The sequence below is a fragment of the Mauremys mutica genome, chromosome 10 (assembly GCF_020497125.1).
Source record: "Mauremys mutica isolate MM-2020 ecotype Southern chromosome 10, ASM2049712v1, whole genome shotgun sequence".
Taxonomy (NCBI): Eukaryota; Metazoa; Chordata; order Testudines; family Geoemydidae; genus Mauremys; species Mauremys mutica.
The window spans coordinates 50,902,583-50,924,541 of record NC_059081.1 but is presented as its reverse complement, the minus strand read 5'-3'; the positions used below and the strand labels follow the sequence as shown (position 1 = coordinate 50,924,541).

At 39.6% G+C, this 21,959-nt stretch overlaps 1 protein-coding gene across 9 annotated transcripts in view; it reads right to left on the bottom strand.

Moving 5' to 3' along the window:
- MFSD6 (major facilitator superfamily domain containing 6) overlaps window positions 1-21,959 on the bottom strand; it is a 45,983-nt gene that overhangs the window by 13,626 nt on the left and 10,398 nt on the right. For 6 of the 9 annotated variants that reach the window (XM_045032787.1, XM_045032791.1, XM_045032785.1 and 3 more), the window contains exons 2-3: window positions 18,118-19,692; window positions 7,263-7,360 (exon numbers count right to left, since the gene is read on the bottom strand). In XM_045032787.1, the coding sequence (XP_044888722.1) occupies window positions 7,263-7,360; window positions 18,118-19,637 (1,618 nt within the window). In that variant the 5' untranslated portion in view covers window positions 19,638-19,692. Of the gene's footprint in view, window positions 1-7,262; window positions 7,361-18,117; window positions 19,693-19,804; window positions 19,832-21,959 lie in introns of all 9 variants that reach the window. The other 3 variants (XM_045032788.1, XM_045032786.1, XM_045032792.1) reach the window with 2 other exon arrangements.

Here is a 21,959-nt window from a genome sequence, read left to right as displayed (position 1 = left end):
TTCAGCAAGACAGCTTACTTGCCCCAAACTTCAGGGCATATCAAAATACCTGTGACTGACATTTTTTATTCCCAAGTTTAGTGCTTTTCATTAGGTACCTTCTGCATATCCAGTCTTCACCATCTGGCATGCAGTGGAAAACATCCTCCATTTTCTTTTGAAAAAACCACTCTTCTGCGATTTCTTTCTAATGTCATTTGGGTTCAGGGATTTGGCTGGAAAGGGGTGAGCAGGGAGGGGAGGAGGGAAGAGAGGAGGGAGACAGTGGGGAGAGGGCGGGGCCTGGGCAGAGTGGGGCAGGGCCTGGGGCGGAGCAGGAATGGAGTATGGGTGAGTCCACAGGCAGAAGAGGTGGGCTGGGAAGCTTGGTATCTTTGCTGCCTCGTCCCTCCTCCAACTGGGCTGCAAGCACAGGCTGCTGTCGGGCATAGGAGCACCAGTTTAATAATACTGCGTAGGGCCCCATAAATTCTAAGGACGGCCCTGCTTGCAGTACTGGCTAGAACAGTGTCATGTGATCGCCTGTTCTCACTTTCAGGTGACATTGTAAACAAGAAGCGGGCAGCATTATCTCCTGCAAATTGTAACCAAACTTGTTTGTCTGAGCGATTAACTCAACAAGAAGTAGGACTGCGTGGACTTATAGGCTCTCAAGTTTTGCATTGTTTTGTTTTTGAAAGCAGTTATTTTTTGTACATAATTCCACATTTGTAAGTTCAACTCTCATGATAAATAGATTGCACTACAGCACTTGTATTAGGTGAATTGAAAAATACTATTTCTTTTGATTTTGACAATGCAAACATTTTAATAAAAATAGAATACAAAGTGTACAGTGCGCACTTTATATTTATGTTGTAATTGAAATCAATATATTTGAAAATGTAGAATACATTCAAAAATATTTAAATAAATGCTATTCTATTATTATTTAACAGCGCGATTAATCACGATTAATTTTTTTAATCGCTTGACAGCCCTAGCAACAACCCATCTTTCTGTCAATAGCTCCTCCTCCTCATGAAAGTAGCTGGGGGCTTCACAAACCCTAAGACTGGCTCCTAGCCTATGGGCAATCACACCGTCAATGTTTCTTAGGTTACGTTTGCAATACTGAGCCTGTGCTGGCATAGCTATAGCTGCCAGCACAGCCTTGTAGTTTAGACGCAGCATACACCTACAGTACAAGGAGTTCTGCTAGGGTAGGAACACCACCTCCCTAAACAACGTTAGCTATGCTAACAGAAGCACTCTTGTGTTGGCATAGCGGCATCTACACCAGGGGTGTTGTCAGTCTGGCTCTACTGTTAGGGGGTATGGTTTTTTCACACCCCATGACTGACACAGGTATGCTTATATATGTTTTAAATGTAGAAAGGCCTTAACATTACTGCCACATTGGAAGGCGTTCAGAGGCTAATCCTTATATGTACACTGACATACCTCTATGCAAATCAAACTGTTTTAAAAAAAATAAAATAAAAGCATGTTCTAAGAACCACCTCAAAAATCAATTCTTTCCAAACTCTTGGCACTACTCACTTTGCATTGGCACTTCGCTTTGGGAGATCTTGGCTGACAGACCATGAGGTTCCTCAGGGTTAGGAAAGGTACAGTAAGCTTTGCTTAGGCTGTTTTGAGTCAGACGCAACAGGGTTTCTCCCACTGTTGTAAGTCTGCTTGGATTAAGCATGCCATTACAAAGCAGTTTTGCCCACCGGCTGTCAGACATCACCAATTTCCATTGCTAACAGTGGTAGAGGTCCTTTCAGATATAAATAATGAATATGCATTTGAGGCACTCTTGGCTAATCAAATAATAATACATTTTGGGTGCCTTTATTTTTTTTTTCTCCTTACCATGGAAAATCAGACTATGCAGAGACAATTTTACCTAAGACAGAACATGGAGAAGTCAGATGTCATGGAGAAGAAAAAAATATATCAGCTGACAAGGAGAGGGGAAGGTTGCTATCTGCACCCTCAATTTGAAATCCTGACTTTGGGGCAAGAGGCAAGAATAAAATGGCAATTTTGTAGAGAGTTACATGGTGAACACACCTAAAGCTATTTTACTGTGGTTCTGCTTTAAAAAACCCTCATGGATTGGCTGGTGATATTTTTTCAAGGTTGGGTGGAATTAAATAGTGTCACAGCTCATCCCCTGACTAGCCATTGCTAGCATTTGTCCAATTGCCAGTTTAGAAACATGGTTTGGAGAATGGATGATGTAACCAACAAGGATCAGTCCTATGTACCTGATTTATTAACCAACATCAGGGAGAGACAGTTCGGTTCTGCAATTGCTGATCAGTGTAGACTGAACAGTCACATAAACTAAATTAAATAAGACAAGAGTAACAAATCTGTAGGTGGCATAATGACATACAGGATTCCACAGTATTCATTTAATGAATGGCAATATATTTTGATGTCTAGAAAGTTCTATGTTTATTTTTCACTCTCTGCAAAAAGTCTGATTTAGATACTTTACAACAAAAACATCTGCAAGCTTCAGGAAACTCAGTAACGGAGGATTAGTCAGCAGATTACAGAACACGCCATGATTAAGTACACATCTAGAAATAATTTTTGAATTGTGAGTCTGTCCTTACTTATAACACATCAAGCTTGTTGAAAGACGACTTATGCTAGACATGCTGAGTGATTTTCAGACTACTTTATACAGTACACATGGGTCCAAAAATAATTAAACAAGTACTAATATTGAAAAACCTACTGGTTACATAATGATGAGATCACTGATTGATTTCATTGCAAGTAGAAAGTAACTATTGTCTTCTTAATCCCCAATTTAAAGGCGTAAACCAACAAGGGTGATTCAGTTTTTGGAAAACTATGTCTCATGCTGATTAAGGAAATCACTTAAAAGCTTATGTAATGCATTTAGACTGTCAGTTACGAAAAAGAATAAAATATTAATCATCAAGTTAAAAACCTGGCAAATCCAAAACATTTCTGGTGTATTTAATAATTTGAGTACCATGCTAATTTATTTGGTAAGGAAAACAAAGGCTACAATATTAAAAACACACATACACCCCAAGTCTAAAACAATATGGCCCAGAGAAATGCCTGGTGTTTTTAATTCCCTTCAAAATGAACCCAATCCCTCCTTTAGAGCCAAATAGGATGAAGTTAGCTTTTTATTTTCTGTGTGTTACTAAATCATTTGGTTTTTGTGATAGTCATCTATATAGCGTTGGCAATTTCAAACTACTTTAAAACCGAACCCTAGTAAGAAATCTGTTTGGATTAGAACTAGTTAAATGTTTCAAGAGAGACTGTCCATGTGAAATATAAATAAAAAATCAAATACATTATCTTGATTTAGCCACTGGAATCTCTTTGGACACAAGATCTACAGTAACAATTTACATCAAAGTTTTCTACTCATGCTAACCTCTAGCAAACTAAACTTTAGAGCACGGATATTTTATGGGATGTAGTTCATCCAAACAAAAAAGGAAAGATATTTCATTAATTACCCACATACCCCTCTCTCCCTTAGGGTGTTTAAAATAGCCACAAATTGATTCAGTGACCCCATTCCACTGTTGCACAATCCTGATGTACAAAGGAAGCTCTACTGCAGAAGACACACAGAATCATAGAATATGGGCTCAACGGGTAGTGATCAATGACTCCATGTCTAGTTGGCAGCCGGTATCAAGCAGAGTACCCCAAGGGTCGGTCCTGGGGCCAGTTTTGTTCAATAGCTGCATTAATGATCTGCGTGGACTGCACTCTCAGCAAGTTTGCAGATGACACTAAACTGGGAGGAGTGGTAGATACGCTGGAGAATAGGGATAACATACAGAAGGACCTAGACAAATTAGAGGATTGGGCCCAAATAAATCTGATGAGGTTCAACAAGGACAAGTGCAGAGTCCTGCACTTTGGACGGAAGAATCCCATGCACTGCTACAGACTAGGGACCAAATGGCTAGGCAGCAGTTCTACAGAAAAGGACCTAGGGGTTACAGTGGACGAGAAGTTGGATATGAGCTGACAGTGTGCCCTTGTTGCCAAGAAGGCTAACGGCATTTTGGGCTGTATACGTAAGGACATTGTCAGAAGATCGAGGGACGTGATAATTCCCCTCTATTCGACATTGGTGAGGCCTCATCTGGAGTACTGTGTCCAGTTTTGGGCCCCACACTACAAGAAGGATGTGGAAAAATTGGAAAGAGTCCAGCAGAGGGCAACAAAAATGATTAGGGGGCTGGAGCACATGACTTATGAGAGAGGCTGAGGGAACTGGGATTGTTTAGTCTGCAGAAGAGAAGAATGAGGGGGGATTTGATAGCTGCTTTCAACTACCTGAAAGGGGGTTCCAAAAAGGATGGATCGAGACTGTTCTCGGTGGTAGCAGATGACAGAACAAGGAGTAATGGTCTCAAGTTGCAGTGGGGGAGGTTTAGGTTGATATTAGGAAAAACTTTTTCACTAGGAGGGTGGTGAAACATTGGAATGGGTTACCTAGGGAGGTGGTGGAATCTCCTTCCTTAGACGTTTTTAAGGTCAGGCTTGACAAAGCTCTGGCTGGGATGATTTAGTTGGGGATTGATCCTGCTTTGAGCAGGGGGTTGAACTAGATGACCTCCTGAGGTCCCTTCTAACCCTGATGAAGAGACCTGTCTGTCTTGGCTGGTCTTGTGAGAACTGTTCCATTTTATGTCAGTTAACTATTCTATTGGAACAAATCTGGCATTATTTCTCAGATCATAACACCTGTGCATTGCTCCTCCTTGAAGAGTCACAATCAAATTATAACCTTTATATAACCAGATGGTCAGCACCTATATAAAGAGCTTTCAAACGAACTCTGATTGTGTAAAAGGAAAGATTTTAGTATCATAGCCTATCCAAAAAACTGGCAGAGTCTAATAAAACTGTAATGAATAAACCACCCCTCCCTCCCCAAAGTTATTTACTCCACAGAAGTAACCATCTTTGCTAACTTAAACTGGAGCTTCAGATGCACAAGGAAAGCAAGATTGGTCCTGGTACTCATTTCTGGAGCTTTTTAGCCAGTTGCCACTTTGTAACAGCTCCATATCTTTAAAATTGATATTTTCAGGTGACCAGTCTCATCACCCAGCTGGACAATTTAGAATGGCTGCTATTTGACAGATGAGGTAATTTTATACTGGGAAAAATTCTTTGCCAGAATAGAGTTCAGCCCATTGTTTTGAAACCGACATGGCCCGAGTATTTTAGTGTTAAAACTACAGTCACTCTATTGAGACAGAAAAGTGATTTATTAGGCTCTTAAGCTTCTTTATATCTATTAAATGCAAAAAATCAACACGTTTGAAAGACAACAGTTAAGAAGGGTGGATTTATGCTTGTGTTAACTTTTTTTTTTAAAATGCTCTAGCCACCAAGGAAAATGTTCTGGAACATCCTGTCCCTGTTACATTTTTCAATGGCTTTCTGAACTTATAATTTAGGCTACTGAATGCTCTACTGTAACCTGACAAGAATTGAAGACAGGTTACATTAACTCATGTCCTTGCATGTTTAGAGAATTAACACATACAGCATTGTATTTACACCCCATAGGCACTCATTTGGCAGGGAGCGTTGAAACTTCTAGCAATTTAAGAGTTAATCCAACCCCCTATTTTCATATAACCATGCATGTGTGAATAAACAAGGCTTATAGTTTCCAAACTCTTTCATTAGGAAATAAGTGTAAAATAAACTCCTCTCATTTTCTGTCTTAAGAAGATGCCGTGCTTGGAGCAGCTCTCACCAACTTCTATACACGGATAGCTACGAAATTGTAGCATGGTTAAAATGACAATTAATAGATGCAGTTTGCACAGTCTCTTCTAGAAATCTCTCCATGCCCTGCAGTGGCCTTGAATTCTTATCTAGAAATTCAATGTAAATTTCTAATTTTATGTTAATTAAATATTTAATCTTCTTTAAAATTAAACTTATCCACCGTTACATACAAGTATTTCATTTACTTTGATTTGACAATCAGAGACCAATAAATGAAACAGTTTTCATAGAGAACTTCAGTAATCACAAATATCAAATCCCACCCTAGGTAATAAACAGCACAAGTTTGCCATATTTTACACTCTCAGTTCTGCTAAATATATAATTCTACAGAGAAGTCATTAGGCATTGGAAACACTGTTAGAGCATATTGTGATAAAACACTTATCAAATCAACAATTTTGAAATATTACATTAAAATGCGCTCATGTGATGTATATAATGAAAACAAACATTTGGAAACCAGAAGCACTAGAGCAAAACAGAAGATTCATTAACACCACAACTTGTAGTGATTTATCGGATGTTGCTCACTTTAAATGGGAGAGTCAAGTAATCTAGGTCTCAGATTAGAACCTCCTCAAAAATGGTAATATGGTGGGGAATGATCTTTCTGTGAACTGTGTTGCATGCTACAGTAAATTAAGAGTATAAATGGTAGAAAATAAATCTGAATTATAGTAATCTAATATGCTTTTAGTAACACAGCTAAGGTCTTTTTTTAAAAAAATATGATTTTTCATCTGACAGTAGGACTCAAAATGATGCTTCTGCACAAACCACGCATATCATTAATCTCTAATTTAAAATAATGGCCCTATTACTTTTTATTCAAATCAATTGCTTAAACTAAAGGTTTGCCTTGTCTTGCAAGCACATACAGGGCTTTGTTGAAACCTAAGTTCCTGTCAGGTTATAGTAGCCTAAGCTATAAATCACAGAATGCCACTGAAAAACAATTGCAGAAAAATTTAACAGACAGGATGTTCCAGAACATTTTCTTTGGTGGCTAGGGCATTTAAAAAAAAAGTTAGCATAAGCATGAATCCATTCTTTTTAACTGTTGTCTTTCAACTGTGTTGATTTTTTGCATTTAATAGATATAAAGAAGCTTAAGAACTCCAGCAACCAAGCAGCATGTGCAGGTGTGTATTCAACTCATAATCCTGTCTCTTTGTTTAGTTATAGGGTGTGTTGCTCTCAAGCAGATCTGTTTGGATCAACAAACAGAACAGTGTGCAGATCAAATGCAGAACCAACCTCCTGACGTCAAACCTTTTCCATGACAACCACTGTAAAAATTTATGAGACCATAAAGTCTTTTGGGATATTTATAGTCAGAAACAAAGAGCTACTGGACTTTCTCTTAATCACAGCTCAGATGGCAACATGAATAATTTAAGTGGCTCACTTTATACTATAAGATCATAACTGCATCATCTTACCTTGAAGTACTTCCATAGGGAGAACAGTCCAGGCATTTTCCAAATAGGAGATATAAATGTAGCGAGCTGTATTACAGGCAAGGCCAATATAGAGCACTCTAAAGAGAGGAAGGGGAAAAAAATAGTCATAGAGGTTTGCAGTTTCCATGTCTTGTATGGTACTTGAAATACACCTGATTGCTTTCTAAATCCTAATACGAAAGCGAAATGCAGCACAAGGAAGCGTGTGCTCACGCACAATTTCTTAGTCAAAAATCTTCCGTTACAAAGATCCCACACCCAAGCGCAACCTCTTCCCGCTCTGCAGGCATGCAGTTAAACTTGTTCCAAGTTAAAAACAAAAATGTGATTGATTAAATTAAAACAAAACCCCAGGAGAATTCTTTTCAAACCACTAATGGAAAACAAATTAATCCTAAATCTGTCTAGAGTTAATAGACCCTCTGAACTTCTGACTAGGTAGTGTCTAGTCTCATTTTATGTAATGTCCTACTGCATTATATTTTAGAGAGAATATGGTTTCCATCACACCTGATACCAGTCTTTTTAAACGCCTCAATGATTCACACATCAGCCATACAGTTTAAGAAGAGTATAGGTCCATATTATTATAGGAATTTATTTAATCCAAGCTGATGTAAAGTTAGCATTCCAGGAGTTGCATCCAGTTCACTACTTCTTTGAAATATGTACTCTTCCCCCAAAAAAACCACAACAATAAATACTCCATGTAGTGAGTGACAACACTATTGTTGTCACCTGTCTAGTTTTCAACAGGACAATCCAGTTTGGAAGCAAGAGGCTAAGAGTCAGGTTTTAAAATAACTGTTGACCAGAAAGCTCAAGCCCAGTTTTCCCAGTTCATTTTCTCCTCACACTATTTAACCAAACATTTTCTCTCCTTTCCTGACTTCAGGCTTCAACCCAATTGCTTCTTCCTCACCAAGCTAAACTATCATTACTAGAAGCAACCTTTGTTGTACATCATATCTTTCCTGTGGCTCTAAAAAGGAAACATTCTAGTAGGAGGAGATAAATCATCTCTTTTCCAGGACCAGGGAAAGAGGTAGATTTGGATAACAGACTAAATTAGTCTAAATTAGCAACAAGTCACTTTCCCTTGTTGTCCATCACTGACTGGAAATACAATCTCTAAAAGCAGAAAGGAAGAGGAACGTGACTAAATCCCCTTACCATTCACCCATACATACAGGGGTAACATTAACTTCCTCCCTGGTTTGCATTTGACAGGTACCAGGTTCACCTAACTTTACAATAACCTTTTCTGATTTTTTTTTTAAAAAAAGGTTATTTTTCGCTCTTGATTTCAACCACTCTTTTAGCTTATTATACCCTGCTTATTATACCTCTCTACAAGGCAAAGATGAGACTGCAGTATTTACTGATCTGCACTCAGGTGTTTTGTAAAAGATCTTGTTATTCAACTTGCAGTTTTCTAGTGGACCTGTTCCTAGTGGGAGCGACAGCAGAACATTTAAGGTGGACCCACAGATGTTAAAAAAAAACAAACCAAAAAACAACAACCTTAATCTTAGAACGATGCACTGCACCTCTTAAATAACCAGGGTTATACTCAGGATTGACCCACAGGAAAATTAAAAAGGAAAGGTTGGCCTAGGGGTTAAGGCACAGACCTGAGTCTCTGAATATCAGGGCTTTATTTCTTCCACAGCCTCAAACTCACTATGCACTCTTAGCAAAGTCATTTAATTGTCATTTAATTGAATTTACCATGTGTAAAAATGAGCTAATGCTTTCCTATTTCACATAAGTATTGTGAAGCTTAAATCAACATTGTGTTAAGAAACTTTGAAAAATCTAAGATGGAAAGTACTAATACAAATGCAGTATTTTTTTTATTTTTTTTAAAAAGAGGTCCCATGATGTTCAGTCTTACTGGCTTCCACTCAGACAAATGCCACAGCATGTACTATGCTCATGCTATCACTACCCAAACATAACTACACTGGAGCCAGTCTACTGGGATCAGGTAAGCCTGTGCAATAATGCCCAGATTTGCAAAGTTTGTAATATTTTATACCTTATAGTAATTAATGTATTTTTGCAGAAAGTCTTACCATACACCCCAACAGGCTGGCTCCAGAGACTCTGCTTCCACAGGTGTGGCAGGGGGTCCATAGCTGATGTGTGTTGCCAGGATAGTGACACTGGATCACCACTTAGAGCAGAAAATGGAGAGCAATGGCAAGGCTGGACATTAACAGGCAAAGTGGGTAGGGAGATTAAATCTGTAGTGCACAAGAGCTACAACAAATTTGTTCCTTTCATCCATTCATCTCTACCATCTTTCTGTCCAACAACTTCACTTCTTTTCCTTGATTGACTCCTGTGCATACAATTTCTTGCCAACTTTCTCCCAAAGAGAAAAATGGCCCTATCCAGGAAGCACACTTTTCATATCCCTCCTCATCAGTTTCTCTTCCTTTCTGCCAGCCTCCCTTAGCTCAGAAGCAACAAATCAAGTAAGGAATACGGACAGAGTTCTTCTGTTTACTTGTCTTTCAGAATGTTCAGCTAGATATTTATAAATTGAACCCAAAATGATCACATTTGAGTGTCAAAAATTTAAACACCTAATTAAAAGTGGCCTGATTTTTAGAAGGGCTGAGCCATTGAATTTAGGAGCTAGTAAGTACTTAGGGAGCCTTCATCATAACCTCTGAGCAACTGCTTGTTTGATTTTTCTCATCTTTCCATGATCCTTCATATCTTAGGACACAGCTGCTTAACAGAGCTGGGCAAATATTTGATATTTCTGTTCACTGACAGTTATGAACAAATAATAAAAAAAGGTTCAGGTTGAACTAAAATTGAAAAATTACAACAAACTGGGAAAAAAAATCTATGTTGGGCAGTTGTAAAGGGATAGATTTACAAAAATACATGGAGGAGCCACTGCCCTCCTTATAAAACTTTTAGTCCAGTGGTTAGGGCGCTCATCCGGGATGTGGGAGACCCACGTTCAATTGCTCTCTTTGCCTGATGTGGAGCAGGGACTTGACTTGGGTCCTCCCACATCCTGGGTGAGGACCCTAATCACCAGTCTATAGAGTCATTCTCCTGCTCTTTCCCTGGCCCAATGACTATTCATTGTCATTCACAGTGACAATTTATAGTACACCACCACCACCTCCTCCTCCTGCCATTTTGTGAATGGCATTTAAGGCCTGTGGGGGGAAAATGGGGATCAAAACTATTTGGCAAATTTCTGTCAAATTTACTAATAGTTTCTGGTCAACTAAAATTGCATTTTTCAGTGAGTAAACTGTACACATGAATTTTTTTTCCCAACTCTAGACATCACTCAACTGTTCCCCAGGAGAACAATGGGTGCTAAACAATTTTGAAAATTTGTCCACTTAATTTGGGTGTCTAAATGAGAGCTATTTTAAAGCATCAGGGCCAGATTTTCAAACTTCCTACCCTCCATATGACATGCAGACAAAATAGCTAAGCTGCAGCATATAAAAACTAGGAAGCAACTGGAAGAGTAGGCTTATGCCCAGAATAGAGCAGTGGTATTCAGAGCTGTCTGAGTTAGCAACCAAAGAAAGAAGTGCTCATTGCCAGAGAGAACAATTATCTCAATTTGAAGAAATTTGGACCCCTTTTCTAGAAACATCTGGACAGAAAATATTGAGATGGTTCAAAGAATGCCATATCTTCATTCCACCTAACCTCTTTTTCCCTGCCCCCTCCTCTGCCTATTCATGTACATCTTCTCCTAGCTTATTACTGTTAACCCCACCCTGACATGTTATGTTTCTGTATTATTGTCTGGTTATGTATTGGCTTGTCTTGCAGGTTTGACAAATTGTAAGACTGCATAATTCCATTAGACATCCTGTGAAGCATGTGAAATTTGGAAACATAAAAGCTGTAAGTCATTTACCTTTCTATTGTCTGATTCTTTATGAAAAAAATTAATATATTCTTTTTAAAAAGGAAGCAGAATTTCAGTGCAACATAGCACATAACTCTCAGCAAGACATCCTGCAAATACCCACCCCACCACTACCTACAAACCTCTTTATCAGAGAGCATACCAAGGAAATGCATTCATATGCTTCTTCTTAACCTGAGTAATCACTCAATTAAGTCACAAAACCTCAATTTGCTGAAGAGAAAGGGGGAGTGTGACAAATAGCCTGGTAATGAGGGTTAACGAAGGAGACTTGGAATAAGGACACCTGAGTGCTAAGCCTAGCTCTGACATGGATTTGTTCTGTTGTACTGGGCAAGTTATTTAACTTCCAAATACCTCTTTTTTCCACCTGTAAAATGGGGAATACTGCCCACCTTTATAAAACGCTTTGAGATACCCGGAGACACAAGCGGAAGGCACTAGATATGAAGTACAAATACTATTAACACTGTTTTATTAATTTTCTGGTTGCATGTATAGCTTTGTAACTACTTTGCTGGCATTGAATTGTGCACAAAGCGCTATGGTAATCTCTAAAATGTTTACAACATAATTTGAGTATTAGTACCGTCATATGTGAACCTGCTGTGTGTCTCAGATCTAGAGTTGGGCAACATTTTTCAGCTGAGTAGTTCATTTGCTGAAAAATGCAGCTCTGGTGGACCCAAAACTATATGCAAATTTAACATGAATAGTTTGGCCAGTCACAGAGGAGGAGGCGGCTGGAGGAGATGGTGATGCCACCACTCCCTTTTCTTGTAGCCTTTAGTCCAGTGGTTTGAGCACTCACCCGTGATAGAGAAAACCCACGTTTGAATCCCAACTCAGAAACAAATCCAAAATGAACTTTTTCAAGATTCAGTTCAACACAAAATCAATAATTTTTAATATATGGAGATATACCTATCTCATAGAACTGGAAGGGACCCTGAAAAGTCATTGAGTCCAGCCTCCTGCCTTCACTAGCATGACCAAGTACTGATTTTGCCCCAGATCCCTAAATCGCCCCCTCAAGGATTAAATTCACAACCCTGGGTTTAGCAGGCCAATGCTCAAACCACTGAGCTATTCCTCCCCCAAAACCTCTACCACATCAAAAAATCAGTTACCCTCCCAGATCTACTCAGAGCTCACATGAGGGTCTGAACCTGGAATGCTGGAATCAGCAGTTTCATGATACTGGTGGATGACAGTTGTGTGAGTAGCTGAGAGGAGACAAGTGTTTGCTCAGCTAGCTCCCAGATCTACCTAAGTGCAGCTTACTGTGAAAAGTGCCGATACATTTCCCCCCCATATTTATCTGTGTCAGAGCTTGTGATTACAAGAATCAAGCCTGTGCCTGTCTCCAAAAACTCAGGCAGGAGGGATAGTGAAGGTACTAGTGCTAAGCTATCAGAAAAATTACAGCAAGAGCTTCTATTTCCTGAGGTCCTTTCCAACCCTAATATTCTAGGATTGTGGTTGGTCACGGTCGGGGCTGGGACACACACTGGATAGGGGGTAGAATATGGCTAGAGGGGATATTAAACCTTATCCTTCTGGACTTGAACCGGTGATAGTCAAACCTCAGGGGTTAAGGAGCTGAATTAATTATCAACATTACCCGAAAGAGCCACAGTAGTGTGAATGACAGGGGAAATGTTTAGTGTGTGTCTACACATAGAGACACACACTAAATATATATTTATGGGGGAGGGATAGCTCAGTGGTTTGAGCATTGGCCTGCTAAACTCAGGGTTGTGAATTCAATCCTTGAGGGTGTGACTTAGGGATATGTGGTAAAAATCTGTCTGGGGATTAGTCCTACTCTGAGCAGGGAGTTGGACTAGATGACCTCCTGAGGTCCCTTCCAACCCTGATATTCTATGATACTAGTCCAGGGGTTGGCAACCTTTCACAAGTGGTGTGCCAAGTCTTCACTTATTCACTTTAATTTAAGGTTTTGCGTGCCAGTAATACATTTTAATGTTTTTATAAGGTCTCTTTCTGTAAGTCTATAATATATAACTAAACTATTGTTGTATGTAAAGTAAATAAGGCTTTTAAAATGTTTAAGAAGCTTCATTTAAAATTAAATTAAAATGCAGAGCCCCACGGACCGGTGGCCAGGACCCAGGCAGTGTGAGTGCCACTGAAAATCAGCTTGTGTACCGCCTTCGGCACCCGTGCCATAGGTTGCCTACCCCTGTTCTAGTCTATTCTTTAAAATGGGAGAAAGAATACATAGATATCAGTGTACTACTTTGCTAGTAGTAAGGGTTAAAGGAAAATAACTTCTGCTGTGACCTTTCCACACCATAACAGAAAAGTCATAGTAATCTCTCTCACAATAGACCTAGGAAGTCTTCAGGGCTGGGTGTGGAGTGGGAGGAACCTTTCCCCTACCACTATGATACGAGACATTACAGCACAGTTTCTGGAGACACTTAACCCTGTATAAGCCAGAATTGTTCACATTCTGGTTTGGACCATTAAAAAATTATACACATGTACAGTAACTCCTCACTTAACGTTGTAGTTTTGTTCTTGAAAAATGCGACTAAGTGAAACGATGTTAAGCAACTCCAATTTTCCCATAAGAATTAATGAAAATGGGGGGGTTAGGTTCCAGGGCAGCTTCCCCCACTCTGCAAGGACCAGGGGTGGGGAGCTCAACCCTCAGCCTGCCCACTCCACCCCTTCCCCCCAATCCTCCACCCTTAACCCACCTCTTCTCCCCCTCACCACCACCTCCTTTACTTCGCATGCTGCATCCTGGCTCCTCCCCCCTTCCTCCCCTCCCTTGAAAACGCCGCAAGCTAGCTGATTGCCACGTTCGGAAGGCAGGGGAGGGAGGGAGGCGGCGTGCTGAGTCCTCACTCCTCCCCCCTCCCTCCTGCCTGGGGCAATCAGCTGGCTTGCTGCGTTCGGGAGGCAGGGGGAGCCTATGCACCTCCTCCCTCTCTCCTGCCTCCAAAATGCCGCAAGCCAGCTGATTGCCGCGGGCAGATGGTGGGGGGAAGGCGCTGATCCATGGGGTCTGCCGGTGGGCAGGAGTAAAAGCAGGCAGCCAAACAACCTAAGAGTGGAGCATTGCACAACTTTAAATGAGTATGTTCCCTAATTGATCAGCAACGTAACAACGTTAAGCGGGGTGACTAAGTGAGGAGTTACTGTACAACCATAGATTCATAGAATCATAGATTATTAGGGTGGGAAGGGACCTCAGGAGATCATCTAGTCCAACCCCCTGCTCAAAGCAGGACTAATCCCCAAATGGCCCCCTCAAGGACTGAGCTCACAACCCTGGGTTTAGCAGGCCAATGTTCAAACCACTGAGCTATTCTCTCCCCCATCCCCAACATACAACCGTGGTCTCGTCTGGTTATCCCTGTTTTCCATAAGATACATTAAACATCCCTAATGCATTAGTGTAGTTGAAATCTAATGCTACTCATTTTATTAATAGGTGGAGTAACCTTAAAAGTAAAACAAAATAAAATAAAGCAATCATACCAGTCAATCTGTTTAAAGCAGTGCAAAGGGGATCACATACAGGATCATTAACTCCGCACCGCTGCCAGTTAGCTTTCACTTTTTGGGAGAAGGGGCTTTAATGCAGTGGACCAAGAGTCTACGTTATTTTGCAAAGTTCAAAGAGCTAGTGGAGAAAGATAGTATCTGAGGCGGACAGTTTGCAAGTTGCTATGACTAAAATATAAATAAGTATTAAATAATACTAAAATATGAAAAGAATAGGACCAACAGTTAATTTACATTCATTGTTCTGGCTGTGGTTATAAAGGGACATGTGTTAAACTGACACTAGCTACTGTATCTAAGCAATTTAGGCCAAGTGTCGCAATACACTCTGCCCAATATCCATCTAAGTTTAGAAGAGATGGAATTTCTTTTTAAAAAGAAATCCTTAACATGGGAAACGTAGAGCAAAAGCAGCAAGGTCTACACCTCCATTCTTGTCCATTTTATCCCCTTATTTCCACAATCCTGCCATTTCTCTTTCCTACTTAAGCCACACATGAAAGAAAAAGGACTAAACCTAAGTTTTTGTACTATAATCAAGCACATTTTGAAAACACCAGGAAATGGAAGCAACTTGATGTAACCCTATGACTGACTGCCTTGACCACTTTGCTTGGTATATTTTAGCTCCTCCTCCTCATACATGTTTTTAGAGGCTTTAAGGTCCTTAGGGCAGGGAATTTCTTCCTATATACGTGCGTACAATATCTAGCACACTGTGGGTTCTACTGCAGTATAAAGATAAATATTAAGAGGGGGAATTAGATCTCATGTTAAGAGTTGATCTTAACTCCCAAGGTTGCACGGGAGCATTATACTACAGAGCTTTATAATTAGTGTTGTGTAAACTAACTCCTATTGATAGGAAGAGTACGAACATCAACGATTAATGGAAAAAGCAGTGTTTAAAGGTACTCTAGGCAGCCAGTAGCTATGGAACTGTAGATTCCAAAGAATTTTGATTGTAGGAGACATATTTCAAAACCGGCAGCCTCCTATTCAGCAAAACATTGATTGCATCATACCCAGATTTAAAACAATTTTGACTATGATCTGCTAATGACTGTTCTTTCCATGATTATTATACATTTCTCAATGTCACTGTGACCCTAAAAGAAAATTATGCATTTAACTTAAGTCCCAGGTCCAGATTATCTTCACAATTACATTGCATACACACAGACAAGATTAATTATTATCTCTTGTTCATTTATATACCTTTATAGTCAATATACATACACATGTAAATTTCAGGGCTTCCGCTCCATCCAGGGGTACTTTCTGGTGACATCAGGTGCCACATACGTATCTCTTATCTGGGCCATGTCATTACCAAAACCTCCAGTATATAGAACTTGGCCATAGACTGTCAAATAAATAATCCTTAAATCTAATTTTTTTTTACTTAAAAAGAAAGCTTTCCCTTCCACGATCACTCCTTCCACTTCCCTTTTCCATCCAAATGGATCTAGATCCAGAGTAATGAATATACTACATTCACACATCTGGCACAAGACCTCTTGTCAAAACATAGTGCCTCATAACTCCACCAGATTATTTATGTTTCTTTTTCCAACATAAATGTAAATGTCAGAGGAGAAATACATATCCTTTTAGACTGCAATCCATCTAGTGCCTGTCACATAACAAAGCTAATATTCAATACACTTCGTATGAGAGGAGGAAAGCAAAATTTAGTATGCCAAACAAGACATTTTCATGCTGCAGGTGTAGAGACCGTCTCAAGGTTTCAGCATCGTCTATGAGCTGAAAATGAAAAGCATCTTTTGCTATTAAATTACACTCTTCTTTTTTCCTTTGCCTGTCAAGTGCCAGTAAATTTTGTCAAACTAATTATGTGTAAAATTTAAAGCTTTGAAAGCTATTTATCCTTATTATGCAACCCGCTTAAACGGAAGAAAGATGAAATTATGACAACTCCTGCTTCACCAATAAAAACAAGCGAAGGGAAGAGAGAGAACATCTTGTGATCAGCACAGAAAAATTTATATTGGTTTGATTAATTAAAAGCCTAAAGACGCTACTTAGTATAAAATTTGATATCCCAAGTTCCAGGCACAGTAACTTGAGAGATCACCTGAAACATACCTTTGATTGAGGTCAAGAGAAACACCACAGAGGGATCAACTCACTGAAAACAAACAGGACAAGATGCAGAAAAAAAAACTGCATGACTCATACGGTTGAAAATGCACTGACATCTAGATAACAGATCCTCTGGTGTACTGGGAGAGGGTATGGGAACAAGACTACATATACAGTTCTGTGAAAATATGATTTGCCTCTGTTTAGGGGACCACCGTGAGATGTGACAATATTACACACTTCAAGATAAACAAGCCCAGAATAGATTGTTGTTCAAACAAATCATGGAGTTTTGAAGCAAAATCATTGACGGTGCACTTTAAAGTAATCCTTTCAAGGTTAAACTGCCAAATTTCACTAAAGTGCTGAGAAAACATTTTGGGTGTTATGAAGAAGTTATATTATATACCTGTTTAAAATGAACATTTACTTCATGAGGCAGTCACCTATCTGAGTATATGCAGGTCAGGACAGAGATCTTTAAAATAAGGGGCGAGAGTGGTTTTGGAGAAGTGTTGCCTCACTGTTTAATTCCACAGTAAAACAGAGTGCTGCAATTCAGAGACTGTAACCTAGTTCCATTTTCTAGAGACTGTATTCAAGGTATTTATATACATTTTTGTAATATAAAGTTATAGCACTGGAATATATTACAGATTCAGTGTGTCTCATTAGGAATTTGAAAGAGATTGGGGAAAAGGATCACATTAAAAATAAGGCTTGCTAGAAAAAATTCATAGTAAACTTTCACTGGTTTCTAAGCATTTTTTTTTTTGGTAATATTGGGTAAATGCTACAGGGATCTTTATGTTATCTCTTCTGTTTCTATCGCACTGGACTCCTACCTTGCCTGATGTATCAGAGAGACTACACTATTTCTGGATGTACGGTGTTCTAGCACCAACACAATATTACTCCCTGAAATACTTCTAGGGATGGTGCTGGCAAATACTGACATCTTCACCGATGGTGCTCTCCAACAGTTAAGAGATAAGTGAGGTGGCCTGAATACCCCACTTATCTGCAGGACTGAGGGAGGGTATCAGCTCCAGGCAGAACCATTCTTGGTCCAGCTCAGCCAGGAAGAGCACAACTTAAAAGAAGTCTCATTTATAAGCAGCACAAATATAGTCAAACACAGACTCACAGGAGGAGACTCTTTAAAATAGAGAATCATGAGGCTAACTCAACTTAATACTCTACAAACATAGCTCCACTAACATGTGCACAGTTCTTTAGTGATTATTGTCATTTGCTTACCTGATGTGACCAATCAGTTCAATCAACTTGTGGCTAAAGAAGTAGGCAGTCAGCTCAGACACGTGGCTCAAGACAGAACAGACTCCAAAGAGGGTGGTAGTGCCATTCAGGTCTTCCAAGTGCCAGTAGAGAAAGGTGAACACAAACCCATACCCAAACCCCATAAACCAAGCCACAAACAGCACAGACCCATACTGTATACTGCAAAGGAGCTTTATCAGGTCCCAAAAACTGAATGACTGAGACTGGCTTATGCTGCTGGGGGTGTCATCAGAGGATTCAGTGGAGGCATTTCCATCCACCTGTGGGATCTCTACTTCCTTCCTCTTGTTTTCATCTTCTTTGTAGTGGTTATAATGGAATCTGAACTGGGTGGCCACAATAAGCGCCATTGACATCAGTACACCAAAGACTATGAAAACAATCCTGTAGTTCTTGTACTCAGGAGCTTTACATCCTAGACCTTCGATGATCACTTCTATACGGGTATAGTCTATACCAATTCCCACCGACAGCATGGCCAGTCCCCAGCCCAGAGAGCCCCACATCCGCTGCAAGCCATAGCGATCCCTATGTTTGCCAAGGTATTGGAGAGTCACAGTGTCCACAATGGTAACAGATGAGGCACTGAAAAACTCTCCTATAATGACAACCAAGAGAATGAGTAGAAAGATAGCTTCTACTTCTTGATGATCATAAACCAGCATGACGTGGTCAGAAAATACTGGCTTCGTGGTGACAACAGGTGGTGATGTAGGGTGGGTCATATTTCCTGGCAGTCCTGGGTTTGTGGTGGTATTCTTTGAAAGAAAATTTGTATTGTTGTTATCCAAGGCAAGGTCTCCATTTCTAGTCTGAGCAGAAAATGGAAACAATTCCAAAGTTGGGAGACTGTTAGCTAACAGGTCCCGCTTCCCACGACCCTTCTGCAACGTAGCACTAGCTGTAGTTAGTAGAGAAGGAATGGTGGCATTTTGCGGCAGTGATGTTAAAAGGTGGCTGGCATTGGAAGGATGTGGTGGTGGAGGGACCTTTGGTACACATCTTAAGGTAGCTGGTCTAACAAATCCAATCCCCAGGTTAAATAAAATCCAACATAAAAGTGAAAAGAGAAGGACAACTTTCCCTTTTTTAAAGCGATCTGCCACCACTCCCCAGAAAGGAGCACTGCAGAACTCAATAAAGTACCTAATGCCCACCAGAAGTCCACTCTGACTAGGCGACATGCCCAGCTGCTTATAATACACAGGAAGCAATGGGTAAAGGGAGCCATATGCAGAATAAAAGAAAAAATAAAAGACCTTGGAGATCAGAAGATCATTGTTTATTTTGACACAGTGCCTTTCTAACCAGTCTAGCTCCTCATCTGGGACAGTGGTGGTCTCAGTTGAAGGGGTTTCATTTTGGGGCTGGAGATCTTGCTCCTTGGAAATTCCATTGAAAGGATCAGCAAGCACATACTTTCTCTTCTGCTCTTCTTCATCATCAGTTAAGATGGCAACTTTATCATCAGCCGCCATAGCTCACCACAAGCATCCGATACTCAACACACCCTCCACAATAACTGCAGGTATCCTGTAGGGCAAATAAAATAGACTACAGTTAAAGCACAACACAGAAAGAAGGGTGCAATCATGGAAGGTCAGGCACTGAGGAATAAAAGAAAGAGCCTCTTTTTATTACTTACATGCCTTGCCCATAAATTCCTCAGGATCTGAGGAAAGAAAAACACTGTATTCAACCGTTAATTCACATTGATAATGATAGACAATACTGGCAATCATGAAAAAGTGGATTTAGTGACCGACACTGCCACTACTATAGCAACTTATCTTTCAGTAGCAGTTCTGTAGCTCTTTGCAATAACCATCCTATACATTTATTACAGGAGAGATTTTCAAAGGCACAAATAGGAGCTAAGCAACTAACTGCAATTTGTGCCTTTGAAATCTTCCCCTACAAATCATCTGCTTTTGTAAGAATCTAACTCCAGTATTTACAGTTTTGCTTAAATAACCGTAGGACAGGGAATGAGGTGACCCGGGGACAAGTAATGAGATATGGAGCTTTTCTTCACCAGTCATATCCATTCCACCTGAAGGCCTATTCAAAATTATTTGATCTCCAACTGGAGTCCCATTTTCAGAAATGCTGAGCATCTGCAACTTCAGCTGAAGTCAGTGTGACTGTGGTTGCTCAGCACCTCTGGGAAAAAGAAAAGTAAGACCCCCTAGTTCCTAGTGGACGGGTACCTACATCATAAAAATCATCCGCACAATTAGGTTGGAAGCCTCAGTAGCAGAGGGCAAGGATTTTACAGACATGGGACTAAACTGATCTTTTTTCCCTTCCAATCAAAGTTCAGAAATACAGGAGTGACTGAGAAGAAATCATATTGCCACTGCAGGCCCCATACTTATTCTGTGGAGAAACAATGGATTTCAGGAAGGTCAGTCCTGTATCTTTTTACAAATAATAATTCATTTAAAAACCAATTTTAAAAGCCCCTAGGATTTAGATTTTAGTTCTGAGAGCATCTTTCATACTCAATAATAATAGTAGAGTTAGCCATTAGTAATTTTCCTTATTGGGAACAAAAAAAATGGTCTCCCACACAGAAGTGCAGTCCATTCGTTCTTGGCTACCAGACTGGAGACATATTGCATAAATCTGAAATTTTGCAGTATTAATATTTGTGAGCGTAACCTGGAAAAAAATATTAGATTAGCAAACTATATAATGTAAATATGTTTCATTCTAAATAAATATTTCAGTGCATGTTTCTGGATAACTCAAAAGATGCCACAAAACAATTTAACTTAAATATTTAATAGATACTCTCTTGCCTGAAGCAATATATTTTTGTTTTTCTCTCTGGATCAACTTACATTCCAAAGTAGAATTTTTTTTAAGGACTAAGCTTTAATTATAGTGGTTTCAAGCTCTTTTGGATTGCTGATAAACTGTTCCACTGAAACTTATTAATGTCATAATATTTAAATTGTGAAATATAGAACATGATTCTCCAGTGATTCCTTTAATATTCTGTAAGGAACTTAACTTCCTATTCTCAAAAAGCCAAGAAGCCCTCAGAAGATTCCAATCTCTAATATTTTAGAATCAAATTGGAAGCTTAGTTTTGCCTGCTTACAAATTCATTGTTGATTGAGATAAGCAGAGATTATCCCTTTAAATAACTGATTATAGTTCAGAATTTTCTCCCAAACATTAAGGGCAATAACTGACAAGGGATGTAAGTTTAGGCCAGAAAGAAATCTTTTAATAGCATTCACAGGTATTATTCTATTTCAGTGATATTTATTAAGTTCTGTTCCATATTAAACCAATGTGCATTAGGTGGTGTTGTTTTTTTAATTAAGTACATCAGAAGTAGGAAGCCTACCAAACAAATCAGTGGGGCCACCAAATGATCGAGGTGCTTAAGGAGCACTCAAGGAAGACAAGGCCATTATGGAGAAGCTAAATGAATTATTTGCATCACTCTTCATTGAAGAGGATGTAAAGGAGATTCCCATGCCTGAGCCATTCTTTTTAGGTGACAAATCTGAGGAACTGTCCCAAATTGAAGTGTCATTAGAGGCGGTTTTGGAACAAGTTGATAAATTAAACAGTAATAAGTTACCAGGATCACATGGTATTCACTCAAGAGTTCTCAAGAAACTCAAATATGAAATAGCAGAACTACTAAATGTGATACGTAACCCATCATTTAAATCAGCTTCTGTACCAGGTGACTAGAGGATAGCTAATATGCCACCAATTTTTTAAAAAGGCTCAAGAGGCGATCCTGGCAATTACAGGCTGGTAAGCCTAACTTCAGT